General features: G+C 39.8%; 1 protein-coding gene across 2 annotated transcripts in view; it reads right to left on the reverse strand.

Annotated features, from left to right (window-relative positions):
- The window catches only part of LOC126483731 (EH domain-binding protein 1), a 220,675-nt gene that overhangs the window by 39,871 nt on the left and 158,576 nt on the right, over positions 1–22,228 (reverse strand). For both annotated transcript variants that reach the window (XM_050106839.1, XM_050106838.1), the window contains 5 exons: positions 20,883–20,988; positions 20,649–20,773; positions 7,502–7,714; positions 7,296–7,416; positions 1,341–1,440 (listed from right to left, as the gene is read on the reverse strand). In XM_050106839.1, coding sequence (XP_049962796.1) covers positions 1,341–1,440; positions 7,296–7,416; positions 7,502–7,714; positions 20,649–20,773; positions 20,883–20,988 — 665 coding nt within the window. The remainder of the gene's footprint in view (positions 1–1,340; positions 1,441–7,295; positions 7,417–7,501; positions 7,715–20,648; positions 20,774–20,882; positions 20,989–22,228) is intronic.

The raw sequence follows: 22,228 nt of genomic DNA on the forward strand, positions 1-22,228 counted from the left end.
TTGAGATTTGCTGATGACATGGTCCTTCTAGCCACAGGGGAAAAAGAATTACAGGATTTGGTGGACACCATTGCAACTAACGGAAAAAAATATGGAATGAAAATTAACACAAATAAAACAAAAGTATTGGCAATAGGAGGAAATAAGGAAATAAAAATTGTGCTGCATGGAGAAACACTAGAACAGGTGCAAAATTTTAAGTATCTTGGAAGCAGGATAGACACCGACTGGAAGTGCACCACAGAAATTAAAACAAGGATAGCAATGGCAAAAAAGGCGTTTTATAAGAAAAGGAGAATCTTCTGCAGCGGTCTGGACAGAGAACTCAGAAAGAGACTCATAAAATGTCTTGTATGGAGTGGTGTTCTATATGGCGCTGAAACATGGACTATGAGGAAAAAAGACAGAGAAAGGCTGGAGGCTTTTGAGATCTGGACATGGCGGAAGATCGAAAGAATAAGTTGGATGGACAGAGTAAAAAATGAAGAGGTACTGAGAAGAGTGGGAGAGAAAAGGCAGTTACTAGATGTAATAAAGAGAAGAAAAAGAAATTGGATTGGGCATATATTAAGAAAGAATGACGGACTGATAAAAACAGTTGTAGAAGGTTATGTAGAAGGGAAAAGGAAGCGAGGAAGGAAGAGATTCCAGTACTGGATGACATGATTGACGGTACAACATACAGCAGCCTTAAGAAGGAAGCAATGGATCGCAGAAAATGGAGAAGCAAAGGACCTGCTAATATAGCAGATAACTGATGATGATGACAATGACTGGCCAGTACTTACTTTAAGCGGGCAAAATTCGAATACTGCTGATAGCTACATTTAAAAGTGAAACCACTAATCCTAGATTTTTTAACTATTTGAGCCTTCTTAAGGGAGGATAGAAGGAAAAGTTGCAGAAGGTTAGAAGGAAGTGGCAATTTACTCAGACACCATCTGTTGCGAGGACGAGGAGGAAGAAGACGAAAGCTAGGATTAATATTTTTACTTTTGAATTTCTCTATAGGCAACAATACAATTTTTCCTTTTAAGGGTAAGTACATTCCAACCATTCTGTCTCTTTGTAATTTCTTAGTTTTCTTCACCAAATTTGCCTTTTGAAATGGTTTCTTGTAAGTGACAATTTGATGTCGCTTGACACATTCTCTTTACTTTTTTTTTATATTTAGTCTGAGCATTATTTTTTACTATAATTTTTCTCAATGATTTGATAATTAAGACATTCAGACTGTCACTGGCGTTGTGCACTATCTAAAGAAAAACTTGTCTTACATGAATATGGATCTTTAGAATATTATCACTCCTCAAACATTTACACTTAAACTGTGTACTTACAGGATATTCAGCTGCATTTGCCTCCTTAGCAACGCATTTTTCTTGTTGACTAATGTGAACCATTTAGACATAAGTATTTCTTCTCTTTCCCTGTCGTTACCTGCAATTTACATCACATACAGTAACAACTGCAGATAAAAAGGGAATAACTATTAGTGCAGAGAGGGATGCTACGGAGATTTTAATTGCAAACATAAATACACAAAAATAAGTTATGAATAAAAGGGACCACTCAGTGAACAGCAGAAGTACTGATTTGTCGACAGGGACATATGCAAAAGAGAATGAAAACTCTTTAAGGATTTCTTCTGAAAGCTAGCAAAGTTTTCATTCTCTTGTGTGTGTGTGTGTGTGTGTGTGTGTGTGTGTGTGTGTGTGTGTGTGCGTGCGTGCGTGTGCGTGCGCGCGCACGCACGCCCACGCACGCCTGTTGACAACTTAACACTTCTGCTATTCGGTGAGTGCTCTCTTTTACTCCCAACTTATTTTCACTTTTTCAGGAATTTCCTTACTACATTTATACCATCACTAAATGATACACATTGTATTTCAACATGTATGTATGAAACAAAAAGACTCCCTATGGACTCCAATCTTTGTAGTTTGTACACGGCAAATAAAGACTTTAGGAGATTATCTCCAATGAAACATTTTGTCAACATATCGGCCTTATCACCAGTAATGCAGAAGAAGAGAATCACTTATTTCATACAAATTTTGTAGCTCCCAAAACACACAATCATAAGACAATGAGAGATGAGAACTTCAAGAATGAAAATGAGAGGAAAATTGATCCATGTCAAAGCAGTTGAACTTCACATGGCAGATTCAGAAGACAAAAATAAAATCGACACGCTCCTTAACAATTACAAATTTTCAACAGAAATCGAGTATAGAAAGGATACAGATGTTTCAGTTGAACAGAGGAAAATCATAATCAAAATTAAAGGAAAGGTACTGGGTATATTAAATGAACCAAACAGCATTTCAAAGAAAAAGTTAGCATGACCAGTAATGAAAATAGTAATTAATTAGTTTGAAACAGTTCATGGATGAGCTGCCAGATTCCAGTGTCCTACAGGCACAATATTTTGGCAAATGACCATGTTGCCATCATCAGGTGTGCTGATGAACTGACTGATGGGGGCTGGCACCGCACTTTAATCTCCTTCCCCTCTCCCTCCAATTGGCCACTCCACAGATGAAGTGGCCGATCAAAGGGAGAGGGAGAGGGAGAGGGGGGGGGGGGGGGGGGGGGGAAGAGAGATATGCCTGGTGCTGGTCACATAATCATTTCGTGAAATATTGTGCCAATTGCACACTGACATCTGTTAGTTCACAAGTTAACTATTTTGACATGAAGTGCGGTGGGAGAAGCTGAAGAACCACAATTAGTTACATTCACACTGCAATTTTTTAAAAGGATATACACATGTGAGTTACTAATTTCTACCTATTACCTTTTACATGTCACAATAACAGAAATTCTTCTACAGAATAGAACGAATTGTGGCGAAACTTCCTCAGTTTGTTTTCAAATTTTGCTTTTCTGTGCGTCAGACATTTTTTTATCACTGTGTAACTGATCACAAATTTGTTGCAGCATTGTGTACACCTTTCTGTGTTAAGAGCTACCTTAATGTGGAGTACTGGATATCAATTTTCTTTCTGGTATTGTAAATATGCACATCATTGTTCCTTTTGAAATGTTGTGAACTATTTGCAACAAACTTCACACGGGAATAAATATACTGTGAAGCAATAGTCAGAATGTCCAACTTCTTAAACAGATGTGTGCATGACGGTCATGAGTGAGCACCCTCACTGCTCTTGCAGTATCCTTCTGAACAATGAAGACTTTCTTTTTTAAAGATGAGTTACCCCCGAAAACATTATTCCATTTGGCATTATTGAATGAAAATTTGTGCAACATGTCGTCTCACTGATTTGTCTCTCCCCAAGATTTGCAATGATCCTAAGTGCAAATGTGGCTGAACTGAGTTTTTTTAGGAATTCCAGAATGGGCTTTTTCCAGTTTAAATTCTCATCGATATGGACACTTAAGAATTTTGAAGTCTCCACTCCATCTAATTTTTCCTCACTTATCATTGGTGTAGTACCCCTGGAGGTGAAGAACTCAATACAATCTGTCTTTTTAAAACTGAGGGTGAGACTATTCACAGAAAACCAGTCAATGATACTTTTAAGAACATTGTTTACCATTTTTTCTGTTTCATTACATATGCTTTGACTGAACACAATACTAGTGTCATCTGCAAAATGAACTAATTCTGCTTGTTGTATGTTAGATGGAAGATCGTTTACATATATGAGAAGCGATAGTGGACCTAAGATTGAGCCTTGGGGAACCCCATGTGTGATTGATTCCTACCCAGTCAGAATTAGGTCCCGGACTATATTGGTTGAATTACTAGGTAAAACTTTCTGCATTCATTTGGTTAGATATGGCATTAACCATTACCAACAATCTTCTAACACTCCAGTTTATCTAGGAGAATACTGTGATTCACACAGTCAAATGCCTTAGACAGGTTGCGAAAAATACTGACTGTTTTATTATTTAATGGTTGAATGAAAAGACAGTGAGTGTGCTTCTCTTAGAACCTTCTGACAGCATGAAGTATTGCTGTCACAGTCTTTTTTTTAAAAAGAGTGACAGATCGCTTTGAAGGTTCATTTTGTACTGTCCATTGTACATTAAATATCTGGATGTATTGACTGCTTTGTAATTACGTCCAAATAACAATGAGCAATTATATTTTTAAAATAAAGTATTTGTAAAACTCAAGGAACTAGAAAGTCGTGACGTAGTGGAGTTTTCCCTCTCTTTTGTTTTAAGAAATTACAGATTATTATTGAAGAGGGGAAAAAAGAAGTGATAAGTGCTGCATCCAAAGTATGACAGTAGACTTTTCTGAAATATCTATAGTTACAGAATGGTGTGAGAAGCAATGATTTACAAATGTTAGGTACAGGGCAACATGGGCACAGCATCTGGGTGACCTGGTGATTCACATCTATGAGTGCCATATGAAACGAGACCAACAGTGTAGTCTGTGCATGACCTGCTGAAATAACATGTGATGTCATTACAGGTGAACATAGGACCATCAACCTCATTTACTGCTGCAAAGTAGCAAATATTCGAAAAAGGTTAAGAAAAGAAATAGATTAGGACAGATACATCACTCCAGACGTGTACGGGCAGGTAACAGCAGGATATGATACAGCAATGTACACAGTTCCAGATAAAACTGAATGTAAAACATATTTTATGTATGATGCAAGCACTGTTTCTGTAGTTAAATGGGGACCAATACTCTTGTAGGCAAGCTCTGATCACTGCACAATTGTGAGACCCATTGCTCAGAGTGGCAGGTGGTTAATCAGTTTTAACAGAGAGAAAAGTACATAGGTTAATGAGAGGCCTTGGTATCCTATTATCAAAAACATGTAATGATACTGCCATGGATTTTTGAGGACTCCTGCATTGTCCTGAATGAAATAACCAGATGTCTTTTCATTAGTTGTTAGCTTTTTGAAGATAGGTTGTAATGTACTGTTCATATACTCATCAGAAATCATGGACTGATGGAAAAAAATCAATCTCATAATTTGTGATGGACTAATTACATACAAATTCTTGTTTTCACAACATGCAGATGCTCTATGTGTCACTGGCGAGGATTTTCAGCACCCAATGTCAACAGTTCTGTGACTTCTTGTAACTGAGGCTATGCTTCATCGAAAAAAGATCAGTTCAAGATCAAACTTGAAAAATTTACTCCTATACATATGTACACACTTTGCAAGCCATGATATGGTATTTGGCTGAGAGTGCCTTGTACAGCTAATAGTCATTTCCTCCACTGTTCCACTGACAGATAGAGTGAGGGAAAAATGACTGCACTGCTTCTGTATGAGCTCTAATTTCTCTTACAACGTACGCTGGCAGCAGTACAATTTTTCTGTAGTCATCCCTAAAGCCACTTCTCTAAATTTTCTCAACTGCATTTTGCATACTGGACAATGTCTTCCCTACTGGGATTCCCATTTGAGCTCACAAAATGTTTTCATAATACTTGCATGTTGATTGAACCTAACAGTAAAAAAAGTAGCAGCACACCTCTGAACTGCTTCAATGTCTTTCTTTAATCTGACCTAGGATTCCAAACACTATAGTTGTACTCAAGAACAGGTCACACTAGTGTCCTATATGCGGTCTCTTTTACAGGTGAACCACTTTCCTAAAATTCTACCAATAAACCAAAGTCTTCTCTACTACTGACCTTACATGCTCATTCAAGTTCTTATCACTTTGCAATGTTACACCTGGATATTTAATTGGCATGACTATGTCAAGCAGCACACATACAATACCGTATTCGAACATTAGGGGATTATTTATTCTACTCATCTGCATTAACTTACATTTTTCTATATTAAGAGCATGCTGCCATTCATTGTAACAAACAGAAATTTTGTACAGACCATCCCGAACCATGAACAGTCACTTAATGAAGATACTTTTCCGTATACCACAGGGCCATCAGCGAACAGTTGCAGTTTCCTGCTCACCTTGTCCATCAAATCACACTCTCTGGGCACTCCTGATGATATCCTTGTCTTTGACCAACACTCACCATCCAGGACAATACACTGGGCTCTATTACTTAATAAGTCTTCACAGCATTCACATGCCTGGGAACCTATTTCATATACTCAAACTTTTGTTGACAGGCTGCAGCGAAGTGACGTGTCAAATGCTTCCCACAAATCTCAGATTATGGCATCCGCCTGTTGCCCTTCATCCATGGTTCACAAGATATCATGTGAGAAAAGGGCAAGCTGAGTTTCAAACGAAGCTTTTCGGTCTCAAGGAAATTTAATATATTCGAACTGAAAATATGTTCAAGAATTCTCCAGCAAACCAATTTTAAGGATGTTGGTATGTAATTTCGAGGGTTTGTTGTTTTATGCTTCTTTTAAACAGGAGCCACCTGCTCTTTTTTCCAGTAACTTTGGACTTTGTACTGGACGAGAGATTTGTAATGCAAACTAACCAATAGGCCAGTGATGATGAGTATTTTTTAAACCTTAACTTGATTTCTATCTGGACCTGGTGATTTGTTTGTCTTTAACTCTTTCAAGTGTTTCCCCTACACTGGGGATGCCTATTACTATGTCCTCCACACAGGAGTCTGTGCAACAGTCAAACTCTTGCACAAATGATTTCTTATATGTGAAATTTAAAACTTTGGCTTTCCTTTTGTAGTCTTCTATTGCCACAACAGATTGCTTGATGAATAAATGGATAGAGGCCTTTGACCCACTTAGATATTTTACATAGAACCAAAATTTTCTTGGGTTGTTGTCCAGATCTTTTGCTTTTCAAAAGTGCTCCTAATTTGTCTAGCTTAACCTGCTAAAACTGATAAGACACCTGCTGAACACTGAGTGACATGCCAGAAGTGGTGCTCAGAGCTTGCTTATGGTATATCGGTTGCCCTGCAATGGTGGAGACAATGTTCACATCATATGTTAAACACCCTTTACATCACAAGCTTTAATCATGTTGAAAGTATCACTTCTTAGCATGCAATGACTACACAGAACTGCCATGTTATTAATTTTTTGTTGATTAAATTTACATTTATTAATGAATATGAAATTGGGCACTTCATGGGCTTGAATAAAACTCAAATTTAAATTCTGTGTTATAACTGCTTACATAAAAAATTTTTGTGATTCTTTTTTTTTTTAAAAAAAAAGAAAGAAAAACCTGTTGAACAAAATGAAATGAATAAGTAGGTTTAAAAAACAAATTCCAAAAATTTTCAAATTTTATTTCTACCACCTGCATAGGGTTTTCCTTCAGTTTTTTTGAAACTATTTCTGTGTATAATTGCTGCAAAAGGTCTCAACAAACCTTACCTGCTTCCATTACCTTCCGTAGATCTTTTTCAAGCAATGCTGCCTGTTTATCTATTTGTTTCTGCTCTCGTTCTAATGCTTCCAGTTCATTCTGTATGTAGTTATTTACATCCTTTCCACACTAGAAACAAAAATCATAAATTAGTATAGAACAGTATGAATATGGAACAAAAACCATTTATTCCACTTAATTTGTAAGTACAGACCCCTCTTTGATGAGCGTCTGGAGACTTTTCTGGTGAAATTCTATCCATAAGAGCAGAGAATGAATGAAGTGGTGATATTGCTGGTTTATTAGTGTTTGCTTCATCCATAATATTTTGTGCAACATGACTATTATCAGAGGTCTCCAAAACCTTTGTGGGACTAGTCGGACTTTTCGTTGGACTCCATGGTGTGATGTTACCATTCTGTTCATCCTTTAGACAAAATTAATTCATTTATGTGGTTGGTAAAAACTGTGTAATTCAAACGAATGTTTCTGAACTAAAGAAAATATGTTAAAAAAATTTGAAGTGGCACAATTGTAAAGGACAGTAACTTTTACACTAAAGACACTGCTAGTTATAAATGGTGCCTCATAGTCCATTACAGTCAGAGAGAAAAGTTGTCAATACTATATCAATAGAAAACTGTAACTCTGGGAGAAAATTTTGTCCTTAAATTTCTACTAATACTTGTTAAAGCATAGGTGAACAATTTAGCAGGGCGTGCAGCAAAATATAACCACAAATTACAGTAAGCAAAAATATATTTTGCAAAAAGTAACTAAGGAGAATGGTGTAAAGAATCTTGGGTATAAACTGAAATAGAAACTGAATAGAAACTGTTTGCTATTCAGCATTTTTTATGGAGCAGCAACATGGCTTCTATTCTATAGATGACTTTATGGGTTCACAGCTTAGGATAAAGGGTACATAATACTGTGCGTTATTTCTGGTGCTTGTGTAGGTTTGTGTGTAAAAAAGGTAATACTTATTGTTCTGTAATACGCTTAATGTATGCCAATTCTGTCTGTTGTTGCCAGTCCCATAACTTTGTGAAAGCACAATCTAATAATTGTGGGCTGCTACTAATGAGATGGTGACGAGGAAAGGACACGGAAGTGACAATTTAACTGGCATCACTCAAGGTTTGGCTGATGAATTGATCTAGAATATCTGAAGAAGACAAGGAAAGCATCACAAGTTAAGGAAATTTGGGGCACAGCATAAAAATGCAAGGAACTCTAAAATAAGCTAGAAGAAAAACAGAATCAGAAAAGAAGATATCTATTGCTACACAGCAGTCGTGAGAAGCATGCAGGCCAGCAGCCAAAGGAAACAATTCATTCAGAGGAACAGGTAAAAAATTTTAAGAAACCAATTGCTAGTCTTAGTCATGTAGCTAAAGAGGTAAGAGATTTAAATAAGCAAGGAATAGCTCTATCAACAGAAAGAAGAAGACTGCAACCATCACACAAAGGCTAATTGATGTGACTGATGGGTTAGAAGTTCTAGTGTTGCATTCGAAATTCAAGCACACAATATTAAAAGAAATTAAACAAACATGTACCTCCAATTAATCACATAAGAATGGGGGTATGTGAAACCACAGTGACAGACAAAATTTTTGATGACAGTGTTGCTGTTTCCATACTTCCAGTTGAGATTCCTGGATTTCACTAAAGCTTGTATCAGTTCTTTTAATTAAATCTGACATGCACTACACTTCTTTATACTTTTGTAGTACTCACTATCAAGTCTGGTGATAATGGCTACTGAGAGTTCAATGATAAGAAAAAGCATATTCCACTCCGAAGCACTGCTTACAGTAGTGCAACAAAGGTTGGTACTTATGTGAAATAAAAAGTTTTGAAAAATATGAAGCTTTTATAAAGTTTTGTTAACTAATTTGAAAATCCTGCAAGATATCACATACAGCTGGACACAAAATGTTAGGCGCAGGAATCGCAGACTAACATCCGAAAATATAAGTTCTCTCTTCACGAAATATTACTCACACTTTATAATGTTATGGCAGAAGGCTCACTGCTGCAGGCAACTGCTTGGGGCAATATGCTCACACAATATTGCACCATGACACCCACACAGGCGACACCACCCACCTGCTGGTTTGTGACTGAGTTACCAAAACAACGGGCATACTGACATGCAGTGTACACAACATTTGTGTCGGACACATCACAACACACCCACTTTGGTACATTTAAATACTGGCTGCTAGGTCAGGCAGGTCATCTGGTCGAATTGGCAAGTCGTCATGTCAACGTCCAGTATGGCCTCAGCTTCAACCATGAAGCCAATACTGCCCCATCATTACCATACCACCTACCAGAGCATCCAGCCACAGCACAGATGGCCTGGGTGTCAAATTGGGGGCCTCCTAGCCACCAGTCAGGAAATGGATGGGCAGAAAACCTGACAACCAGCCTATGCGTCAGGGCAGCTAAATAAGGCAGAACTACGAAGGAAGAGGTCCTCAAGGCGATTTATGGTATTACATATTTTTATTGCTATCTTTGAAGTCATAACAGATTATGTAGCATCAAATGGATGATGAGCCTTAGGGATCCAACTAGTCTAACACTTCTGAGATTGAGTTAAGTCTCAAGGCATAATGTTTTAATGTATTATGTCTTTACTACTATTGGGTTGGTTCATAAGTTCATAGCATTTTCTGAAGTTAAATGAACACAACAGATACACATAACATAGAATTTAGTCATCAATAATATATTCTCCTGTGCTATTTACAACAGTCTGCCAATGCTGGAGTAACTTTCCGATTCTGCAATGATAGAAATTATTTGGTTTTGAGGCAACTCGCTGAGCCATGGTCGAAGCGCATTTTCATCTGGGAAGGAAGTTCCTTGGAGGCTGTTCAATACAGAGTGGAAAAAGGTGAAAATCCAAGGGCACAAGATCAGATGACTTCCCAACCCAATTCCTGTAACTGTTTTTTGTCAGTCCAGCAGAATGTGGGTGGACATTATTGTGGAGTAGTATCACTTCACACAGTCTTCCTGATTGTTGTTCTTAGATTGCATCTGCAAGATTCCCAGTTGTTAAGAGTAAATGTCAGCAGTGATGTTTACACCTTGGAAAATCAATTCAACAGTACACCACACCATCATTGTTCCACCAAATGAAATAACATTAACTTTTTTTGGATGTGCGCATGTCTTTGTAAGGGGACTTGCTGTTTTATTTGGGCACAACCATTCCTTTCTTTTTCTTATGTTAGAATGAAGATGTCATTTCTCATCACAACTAATGATACAGGATAAGAATGATTGATGTTGTTCATGAGCCAACTGAAGACCAGCAAGCAGAGCTGCAGATTTTTTTTTTTTTTTTTTTTTTTTTTTTTTTTTTTGACTGGCTTAGAACATGCAGTATCCGAACTCCTGATTTTTGAACCGTCCCCCATGCAAATGTTGCATGGTGGTAGAATGATCACAGTTCAAAACATCTGCCAGTTATTGAGTAGACTGATGTTGATCATTGTGGGTTAATGTGTTTAAATGATCCTCATCAAACCCCGGCAGTCTTCCTGAACATGGAGACACACTACTGTCAAAAACAGTCCTCCTTAAAACGAGAAAACCATTTTCTTGCAGTGCTCTCTGCAGTGGCATTATCCCCACACATGGCACAAATATTTCTGGCAGCTGTAACCCCCCTACTAAACTCAAACAGAAGAATACCTCAGAAATGTTCCTATTTCTCCACTTTTCTAGCATCCATAGCTCATTTCACTATCTCTGAGTCACAAAACAACAATATGCTAGCTCAAATAGCAACACTGAAGTACAAATAAAAAATGACAATTGATAAATAAACCAATAGCAACTGGAATACCAACATGCACAACAAAAGCATGACAAACTTGTGCACCAATCTAATACATTTATTCACATTAAATTTTGCAAACAGAATCCACATTATATACTAGTCAATGTACAGGGCTATTACAAATGATTGAAGCGATTTCATAAATTCACTGTAGCTCCATTCATTGACATATGGTCACGAAACATTACAGATACGTAGAAAAACTCAAAGTTTTTTTCGGCTGAAGCCGCACTTCAGGTTTCTGCTGCCAGAGCGCTCTAGAGCACAGTGAGACAAAATGGCGACAGGAGCCGAGAAAGCGTATGTCGTGCTTGAAATGCACTCACATCAGTCAGTCATAACAGTGCAACGACACTTCAGGACGAAATTCGACAAAGATCCACCAACTGCTAACTCCATTCGGCGATGGTATGCGCAGTTTAAAGCTTCTGGATGCCTCTGTAAGGGGAAATCAACGGGTCGGCCTGCAGTGAGCGAAGAAACTGTTGAACGCGTGCGGGCAAGTTTCACGCGTAGCCCACGGAAGTCGACGAATAAGGCAAGCAGGGAGCTAAACGTACTACAGCCGATGGTTTGGAAAATCTTACGGAAAAGGCTAAAGCAGAAGCCTTACCGTTTACAATTGCTACAAGCCCTGACAGCCGATGACAAAGTCAAACGCTTTGAATTTTCGGCGCGGTTGCAACAGCTCATGGAAGAGGATGTGTTCAGTGCGAAACTTGTTTTCAGTGATGAAGCAACATTTTTTCTTAATGGTGAAGTGAACAGACACAATGTGCGAATCTGGGCGGTAGAGAATCCTCACGCATTCGTGCAGCAAATTCGCAATTCACCAAAAGTTAACATGTTTTGTGCAATCTAACGGTTTAAAGTTTACGGCCCCTTTTTATTCTGCGAAAAAAATGTTACAGGACACGTGTATCTGGACATGCTGGAAAATTGGCTCATGCCACAACTGGAGAGCGACAGCGCCGACTTCATCTTTCAACAGGATGGTGCTCCACTGCACTTCCATCATGATGTTCTGCATTTCTTAAACAGGACATTGGAAAACCGATGGATCGGTCGTGCTGGAGATCATGATCAGCAATTCATGTCATGGCCTCCACGCTCTCCCAACTTAACCCCATGTGATTTCTTTCTGTGGGGTTATGTGAAAGATTCAGTGTTTAAACCTCCTCTACCAAGAAACGTGCCAGAACTGCGAGCTCGCATCAACGATGCTTTCGAACTCATCGATGGGAACATGCTGCGCCGAGTGTGGGAGGAACTTGATTATCGGCTTGATGTCTGCCGAATCACTAAAGGGGCACATATCGAACATTTGTGAATGCCTAAAAAAACTTTTTGAGTTTTTGTATGTGTGTGCAAAGCATTGTGAAAATATCTCAAATAATAAAGTTATCGTAGAGCTGTGAAATCGCTTCAATCATTTGTAATAACCCTGTACCAGCAAAATTATGTCATTGTTGGGTTGTTTTGGGGAAGACCAGACAGCGAGGTCATCGGTCTCATCGGACTAGGGAAGGACGGGGAAGGAAGTCGGCCGTGCCCTTGGAAAGGAACCATCCCGGCATTTACCCGGAGCTTATGTCATTGTACAACACATGGTTCAGAAGATATAATGTCTATGGTCATGGGCCAGAGGCCAAGTGCAACTCGAGCCTGTCACGAACATGATATCCCGAAGATCTTTCTGGTTAAGTGAACCTGATTTTGAAATAGTACACTGCCCTGGGTAATAACATGGCAATGCTGATGGATTAAGTCACAAGGTACAGGTGTTAGTATATTTCTGCAGACAACTGGCATACGGCTTAGACCACTGACAGACTGTCAGCAGTCTGCAATGCACGGCCAGTTCTGCGCTGATGAGCCAGCAAGTCAATGCGATGAAGTATTGAGGCAGGTTCACAATTATCTCAGCAGCACAAGGACACTGTCTACCTACCAGCATCATTTTGTGAAAAATTATTGATGGAGAATGCACAAGTGGGACCCGAAGCATTATGTGAAAACTGCATACTCACTGCATAAAGGGCTGAGATCAACCTTCAGCGAATTGTATTACAGCGACTACCAGAGGTCAACAGACGTTTCCAAATGATCGGTACAGATATCCTCAGACCATTTGCACAGACACTGACAGGGAATTAATGTATACTAACAACAACTGATCATTTTACGGAACATAGTTCTTATTATAGGAAACAGCAATCTATAATTATTATAAATAAACTGGAAGCAGTCTTAATCGAATAAATTTTTTAATGTGGTGACCGGTTTCGATCTTATTCTAATCGTCTGCCAGAGGCGGCGGCACATGGCAACCCTCTTGCTTGTGGCTGGTGGTTTACTGCCACAGTCTGGTCTGACGATGATCTTATAGTAAGATCGAAACCGGTCTCCACATTAAAAAATTTATGTGATCAAGACTGCTTCCAGTTTATTTACAACTGATCACTTTTCGTGTTATTTGGCTATGACTGTTGTGTCAAGCCAGTAGGCAGAGAAGCTGCTGATGCAATGGTGAACCATTTTGGATCACTGTAAACTGACAATTTATCTGGGCACCTATTCCATGTCAGAGTTAATAAAACAATTATGAGGTGTGATGAAAATGGAATTTTCATTTTTCTCCAAAATCTTTATTTATTCAACAACATCAATTTTGTCCCCTTCAAAGTAAGAGCTTTTTTCCAATCTTGGTTGCACTTCAGGAATTCATTTTTCGTTATGGCATTCAGCTCCTCCAGCAATTCTGTTTTTATCCCATCAATGGTGGTGAAACAATTACTTTTCGTGGTTTCTTTTTAGCCTCAGGAATAGAAAAGTTGCAGGGGGCCACGTCCAGCAAATACGGTGGCTGAGGTAACATAATTGCTTTATTTATTGCCAAAAAATCATGATCAAGCATTGAGGCAATTTAAAAAAGTAGTTTTGCCACAACTCTTGTCATTTTCTTCAGACTGCTTCAGGTTCATACAAACAGTGCACAACTTCCAGGAAGTATCCCTTATTGGCCGTACAGCCATAATGCAGGAACTCATGATCCACTATCACATTGTAATTGAGGGGGTTGGGTTGTTTGGGGGAAAAGACCAAACAGCGAGGTCATCGGTCTCATCGGATGAAGGAAGGATGGGGAAGGAAGTTGGCCGTGCCTGTTCAAAGGAACCATCCCGGCATTTGCCTGGAGTGATTTTGAAAAATCATGGAAAACCTAAATCAGGATAGCCGGACGCGGAACTGAACCGTCGTCCTCCCGAATGTGAGTCCAGTGTGCTAACCACTGCGCCACCTCGCTCGGTGTAATTGAGGGAAATGGTGAAAAGAACCTTCACATGTGATCAAATTTGTAGAATTTTTTTTGGTCTTGGTTCTTCAGGAAGTTTCCAGTGGGATGAATGGACCTTGGTTTCAATGTAATACCTACACACCCATGTTTTGTCATCTGTTATAAGAGACCACCTTAGAAGTTCTGGATTTTTGTAGAATTGATTCAGCAATTTCTGAGCAATGTCAACATGACATCAGTTTTGTTAAAAATCCAACAATTTTGGAACAAATTCTGCTACTACATGTTTCATGCCCAAAACACCTGAAAACATTGCTTGGCATGAGCCAAAGGATATGGTGAAACCATCAGCAAACCCTTTGATGGTGATTCAGCATTTTCCCGAACCATTTTCTTCACTTTTTCCACACTGTGGTCAGTAACTGATGTGCTAGGGCATCCAAGGGCAGTCATTGTCTTAAACATCTTCTCGACCCTCTTTGAAAGGTTTATACCACTCCAAATCTTGTCTTATTCATAGCAGAGTCACCAAAAGGCACAGTCTCCATTTAGATTGCGATGGCGTATTTTATTCCATTTTTCAAGCAAAATTTGATAGAAATTCTTCGATCCATCTTTTTTGAAAGAAAAATTCACTGAGCACCCAGAAACTTGTACAACCATTTCGACTGTCAACAACGAACTAAATATTCTAAACAGCTGAAAATGTGATAATACATCAGGACTGCATGTAGCAAGAAGATTAAGTTTGAAAATCTGACGTATAAAGCCATCTGATGTATAAAGCTCTCAAAATTAAAAATTATTGTTACTTTATGATCACATCTCTTACGTTTTTTGCAGGTTTAGAAATTGGAAATGAGCATATTACATCCAACATCTAATGGGAGAACAGAGTGAATGTAAAGAAGCACAGGGAAAATGTTGAGCTGTTACGTGAACAGTGTTCGCCACCTTAGCTGGGTGGCCAGTTCATCTGACTGCCGTGCAGCGGGCCCAGGTTCAATTCCCGGCTAGGTCAGAGATTTTCTCTGCTCGGGGAAGGGTGTTATGTTATCATCATCATTGTCAAACAAGTCGCCCAATGTGACGTCAAGTGAGAAGACTTAACTTGATGACAGAACTCCCACAGGCGGCCATCAATGCCATACGATCATTTCACTCCATTTTATGTGAACAGTTGCCATAGTGACAGGGATGCTCTCTACTATTGTATTTCTGTAACTCAAAGGTACACTGAAGTACAGGAGTATCACCGAACAAGCTCTTTTTTAGTCCCCTTTAGAAATGTCTGAACCACTTCCTGGATAAGATGTATCAGCTGTACATTATTTACCAAGAGGTTGAGGGGCATTTGGTGGTAGGTTCAAACAGCAAATACAAAAGAGCTGGGCTTGCAGGAAGAGATACAAAAAGAGATGGCCAAGCTGCCCAAGTACCAAGTTGGACAATGTGTAATGAGTAATGTTGGTAAATCCCTTTGTTCCCATGGGAAAAACAAAGAAATTCATTATACAGTACCAAGGGGCTTACTCGAAAACCGAAATGACCTCTCTGGTCAATGTTAAGTTACAACTCCCAACCTGGTATGTACTACTGTGGTGCACATAGAACCATTTAAAGGTGGCCTGAAAACACTGCCTCAGCTGCAGGTGGCTTCCTCCAAAGGGGAGTGAGTGAAATGGGGGAGAAGAAAGACAAGGCCCACCAAAAAAAAAAATTAGCCTTATGATTACTCCAGCTTATTCATATGCTCTAGGACCATGGTGTGGTCTAGTGAGCTAATTGAGGATTTTCTCTTCCTCTAGGGCACAATATGTATGCAAAATTTATCTGTGCTTTCTCATATTAGTTACTGTGTGTGTGTGTGTGTGTGTGTGTGTGTGTGTGTGTGTGTGTGTGCGATTATATTTGTGCACATTAAGAAATAGTGAGATTCAAATCATAAAAAAGTATTATATTTATGAAGGAGGTTTATAAGCAAGCACAAGGGAAACATTTTTCTGTAGTTAAAATATGTGTTTAAATAAAATTTTAAAGGAAATTTTAGGTGAGACTTCTATTTATGAGGAATGTGTAATGATGCAAAGAAATTTAGCACCAATGATTTCAAGCTCAGTAATGTGTACACGAATGTGCTAAACTCAGCAAAGACAGTTAATAATGTTATTTTCAAATCATATTTAATGGATAATATTAGTTGAGAAATTTGTATGTCTGAAGATAGGGGATGTACTGCTGGCTGCAACTGACCAGCACTTGCAAAGAGTAGGCCCACAAGGCTCTTTCCAGTGGCAGATCCAGCAGCTGTCATCTACATATGCTATGACCAGGGTCAGTTAAGGAACATGGAATGATCAGAACTGCAAAGGCAGAGTCTGTTAATAATCAATAGCACTCATTGTGACATCTTGGGTCATCTGTTCCTGCTAACTGCCACCATTACTGGAACCGCATCCATAAATACCTCCTTTTCCTTACTCTACCAACTCGCTTTTGCCTCAAAATTCTCTCCAGATAAATCCAACCTACCTAAATGCCACCCTGGACTCAACCTTTCTCACCTCCACAGATCAAATGCCAGCTATCCAGAATGGTTGGACTTTGAGGGAGCTAACGCAACCACATACTTGGGAATATATGACAGCACTGTAATGAACATTAGCACAGATTCATCACATGGGGAACCTCCATATCAGTCACACTCTTAATTTTGCACTGTCTATTACTGTCTCAGAGACAGAATTGCACAATCTTCCACCTGAAGGCTTATACTAAGCATCAGGTCCTGTGAGGAAGTAGCTTAGTTGATGAAGTGTTGTAGAAGACTAAAAATAATGTAACTCAAGTCCAACACAATGTGTCCATGAAGGAGTGTGAAAGTTAACTGGTTCTAGGTACAGCAGCAGAGAGAATTCGGAGAGCTGAATTTTTCCACAAGGAGAAGAGTGGTACGGCGTGAGCCTTACGCAAGAAGGCTCATTTCTGTAAGCAGCCACTTGCTACAATAAGGTGGTGTGATATTGCATCACGCCATCCACATAGGTGCCACCAGCTGTCTGTGTCACTTCAGCATGCAGATGTACGGCTGCCCAGCAAGGCCGGTCATTGGGTCACATCAGTGAGTCACTGTTTGCTGTAGTGTTGGCTTCCGCCACGAGGCCACTATCACTGCATCATTATCCTGACAGGACTGCCTACTGTGGGGTCCAGCCACAGCACAAACAGGTCAAGGGTCAAACTGAGGTGCTCATAGCCACCTAGCCATGGGGCACCCGCCTCGCATCCCAGACATCTACGCTACCATCACACACCACAGCTCGGGGAGGTGGCCAACATGTCCTGTACTCAGCTGGCTCCACCAGCTCCCGACACAACTCTGCTCAACCACTCTGCTGCCCAGTCAGGAATACTCGTGCTGCACATTTGGTTCACTGTAGTGTCAAACTGGGCGCAGTCACTATTTATGTCTCCATGACAACACTTCACAGCCGAAGTCCACAGAGTTCGACACCTATCACCCACCGCTGACCAGATGGGGGCACAAGCCACTAACATGAACTGCTGAAAAGTAGTAAAGGGACTCTGCTGTCACTGAGTGGCTTTTGACTCACCTCAACCCACCATTCTCCACCAGAAAACACCAGCCAGCACCCTTTACACTAAGACTGTGATGAGATGAACTGTAAGGAACTGTCCCAACCACTCATCCCCTTTTTCTTTTCAGGTTTCGTATCATCATCTAAGCCAAATGTACTGCTCAACCTGGTTTCTCTTCAAGGTTTATGCAGTGTCCATTTTCACTTGTTAGTTCATCTCTTCTATGGTTGTCTTGTTCATTTAACCAGTCATATTTTATTTGTTTGCCCTCTTGTTTAGAAACCTGTTTTTCTTTCTTTCTTCTTTTTTTTTTTTTCTTTGAAAACTGGCTGGCTATAAACTGAATACGTGGAGTACAGAAATGCAAAAAGTTGGTCCAAGCTGAGTTTTTCTGTAAAGACTGATGCTGCAATGACAGAACAATGTGCTCAGTCACTTCATGAAATCTTCTCAGGTGGCTAACTGAAAAAATACCAAATGTTGGATCAAATAGCCGAGTTTGTGTCCCAACCACAAGATAATTTTCACAGCCAAAAATGTCTATTTTACTGAATGCAGCCACAGAGAAAACAGACTCTACTAGAACGAAGTGTGTAAGTAACCCAAAAAGGAATATGTACAAACTCATAGTTAGTACAAATATTTCTCATGTAGTCAAATGACACAAAACAGTTATTAATGGGTAATACTGAACTATTATTTCATGAACCACTGAACCAATTTAACATATGCTATCAGCAACTTAGTAGCTAAAAGTGAAGATTCAGATGAAGGAAAGAATTCTGTAAAGGAGTGGGAAAGTGGCACCCAAGCATAAACCTCGCAAATTGAAATGTACATACATGGTGATTCAGCTGCCCCTACCAATGCCGTTTTATGCAGCCTGCAATGTTGTATCTGGCCTTCAAAAACCATATGTGAGATTTACATATTATCTTGCTTAATACGCGCAGTCTATTAGTCACACAGAAGAAATGAACATGACCTCTTTGTAGAAAATTTAATGCAGTTTGTCCTTTATATGCCACTGGCTGAGTCTAGAATTTACAAATTGTAAAACTGACATTTGTATAAATTTTATTTAACAATTTTGTGAATTTTAACAATATAAAATAAATTACATTATCATTGTACTTGCGCGGCCTTCTGACTCCAAAACTACTGTGCTTATAACGGTTAAGTTTGAATCAAGGAAGGAAGGCTGACTTTAACGTCCTGTCGACATCGAGGTCATTAGAGACTAAGCACAATTGCCAATTGGGCAAGGAAATTGACTATGCCCCCTCAAAGGAACCATTCCAGCATTTGCCTGGAGCGATTTGGGGAAATCGCGGAAAACCTAAATCTGGATGGCCGGAGGCGGGTTCGAATTGTCCTCCCGAATGCGAGTCCAATCTGCTAACCACTGCACCACCTTCCTCAGTACATTTGGACTGAATTGTCAATCCAATTAGTTTTAGTGTAACATTTCCAAATTTCTCTTTTCTTTCATTACCTTCATGGCCACATTAACAAAATAGGTGACTATGCCGGAAGTGTAATGACCCAATCAATAGAGACTGAAAAAGTTTAAATATTGGAAATAGTTTGTGTAGTCACAAATTTTTGCACAATTGCAGGAGGGAGTGCCACAAACAACAACTAGAAACCCTGACTGGTGAGGGATGAGGGTGGAGATGGAGTTGGGTTTGAAGATAACTTTTGTATGTTTTTCTTGATTAACACAAAAACTATGGCCTCCAGAAAAAAAAAAAAGCTAACCAGTACAAATTTTAACTACGTTAAATTTCCTACAAAATTGTCTTATTCATTTTTTTCTGTAGGATTATTAGTTTGTGCACAGCAAGTGAGAGACTATGAAAATCTCGGGTGTGGTTTCTGAATGTCAGATATGAGACTGTTGTTGTTGTTGTTGTTGTGGTCTTCAGTCCCGAGACTGGTTTGATGCAGCTCTCCATGCTACTCTATCCTGTGCAAGCTTCTTCATCTCTCAGTACCTACTGCAGCCTACATCCTTCTGAATCTGCTTAGTGTATTCATCCTTGGTCTCCCTCTACGATTTTTACGCTCCACGCTGCCCTCCAATACTAAATTGGTGATCCCTCGATGTCTCAGAACATGTCCTACCAACCGATCCCTTCTTCTAGTCAAGTTGTGCCACAAGCTCCTCTTCTCCCCAATTCTATTCAATACCTTCTCATTAGTTATGTGATCTACCCATCTAATCTTCAGCATTCTTCTGTAGCACCACATTTCGAAAGCTTCTATTCTCTTCTTATCCAAACTATTTATCGTCCATGTTTCACTTCCATACATGGCTACACTCCATACAAATACTTTCAGAAACAACTTCCTGATCTCCTAAAGACAAAGCTCAACTTCAGCAATAATCAACAATAAATCAACTTTAATGTGATGATAATGTCAAATTATTGCCATTTTATGTCACTTAGGAGACAGTTTTCTGACTTTCATAGAAATATTGATCTATTGATTAACATTATACAAACTATCTTACACAAATTTAGTGGGATCTGTTCACAAAGAAAATGGGAAGAGTGACAAACTGACAGGCTTTAGATCTACTGCCTGACTTACTTTATGCTCTGGTGATTGCACTGGAGATGATTCTTTCATTCTCTCCAAGGTCCGTGATAAAACATTATTCTGGTCATCAGACTTTTCATTCTCCCTAGAAGGACTATTATCACTAGCACCTGTGACTGCAAAAAAGATTTTAAAAAAATGCAACCTGTCAAGTTTCAGTTTTACAGTTTTACAGTTTCACGTACATAGAGATGTATTCAAAATAGAACAAAATTTCTTTTTTACCTTTGCTGTTAAACTCATTTGGTGAAGTAGGAACAACACCCATTCTTGCTTCAGCAATAAGCTTTCGTGCTCTTTCTCGTAACTGTTGCTGCCTCTCCTCATCATCCTGTAACACCAACAAACAGTAAAACGTAACAAATTTATAAGGACTGAGTGATTTCTCAGCATTGTTTTTAACCAGATTTTTAAATTACAATGTAATGTTATCTACAAAGTATTGATTGAGAGTTGTGGTAGTCATACAAGTGTGTTGTAAAACACACACACACACACACACACACACACACACACACACACACACCTCTGTATTGTGCTGGCTGTACATACAATTCTGAAACTGGAGTTTGGCTGGTTGACTAGGGTAGGGGTGCGTCAGATGGGGTGGTTAGAGGAGGAGCGGAGAGGCAGGAAAAGGGGGGGGGGGGGGGAGTTTGGGACAGACAGCTAGCAGCTCAGCAGGATGCAGCAGGTGTGCAGACTAGTAATGTGGGAGGGAGGATAGCCATGCAGCACACAGGACCAGAGACAATGAGACTCAGAGCATGATGAAGGTGATGTGGAGCAGTGTATTAGGAAGGGGTGAGAGGACAGAGGAAGGGGAGACAGTTGGGTAGAGGGTGTGGGGTCAGGGGTTAGCGGAGAATGAAGCCATGCAGATTATGGGAGCGAAGGATACGTTTCAAGGACAACCCCCATGTAAGTAGTTCAGAAATGTTGGTACTGGAGGGAAGAACCCATATGGCACATGTTGTGAAGCAACGCTTGAACTTTAGCATGTTACGCTCAGCAGCATGTTATGTGACTGGGTGGTCAACTTCGGTCTTGGCTACAGTTTGGTGGTGGCCATTCATTCTGGCAGATGACTAGTTGGTGCTAATGTCCACATAACATGATGTGCAGTGACAACTACTATACAATATGGATGCATTCACAGGTGGATCTGCCTCTGATGGGATATGATAAGCCTGTGACAGGACTGGTGTAGGATGTGCTGGGTGGATGAATCAGGCATGTCTTACACTTGGGTCTTCCACATGGACATGATCCATATGGCAAGGGGGTTGGGAGTGTGAGTGGCATAGGGATGCACCAGAATGGTGTGCAGTTCGGGTGGGCGATGGAATGCTACTTTGGTTGGGGTGGGAAGGATTGTAGGTAGAATGTCCATCATTTCTGGGGCATGATGATAGACTTGTGAAGAATATGGTTCAGTTGCTCCAGCAGTCTGGGCTGACGCTAGGTGATGAGGGTGGCACTTCTTTGCAGCTCATTCTTGGGGGTGGGGGAGGGGGTTAGGGGTGTGTGGAGTAATGGCATAGGAAATGGTCTATGGTCTGCATTTGGGG

The sequence above is a fragment of the Schistocerca serialis genome, chromosome 6 (assembly GCF_023864345.2).
Source record: "Schistocerca serialis cubense isolate TAMUIC-IGC-003099 chromosome 6, iqSchSeri2.2, whole genome shotgun sequence".
In the NCBI taxonomy this organism is placed as follows: domain Eukaryota; kingdom Metazoa; phylum Arthropoda; class Insecta; order Orthoptera; family Acrididae; genus Schistocerca; species Schistocerca serialis.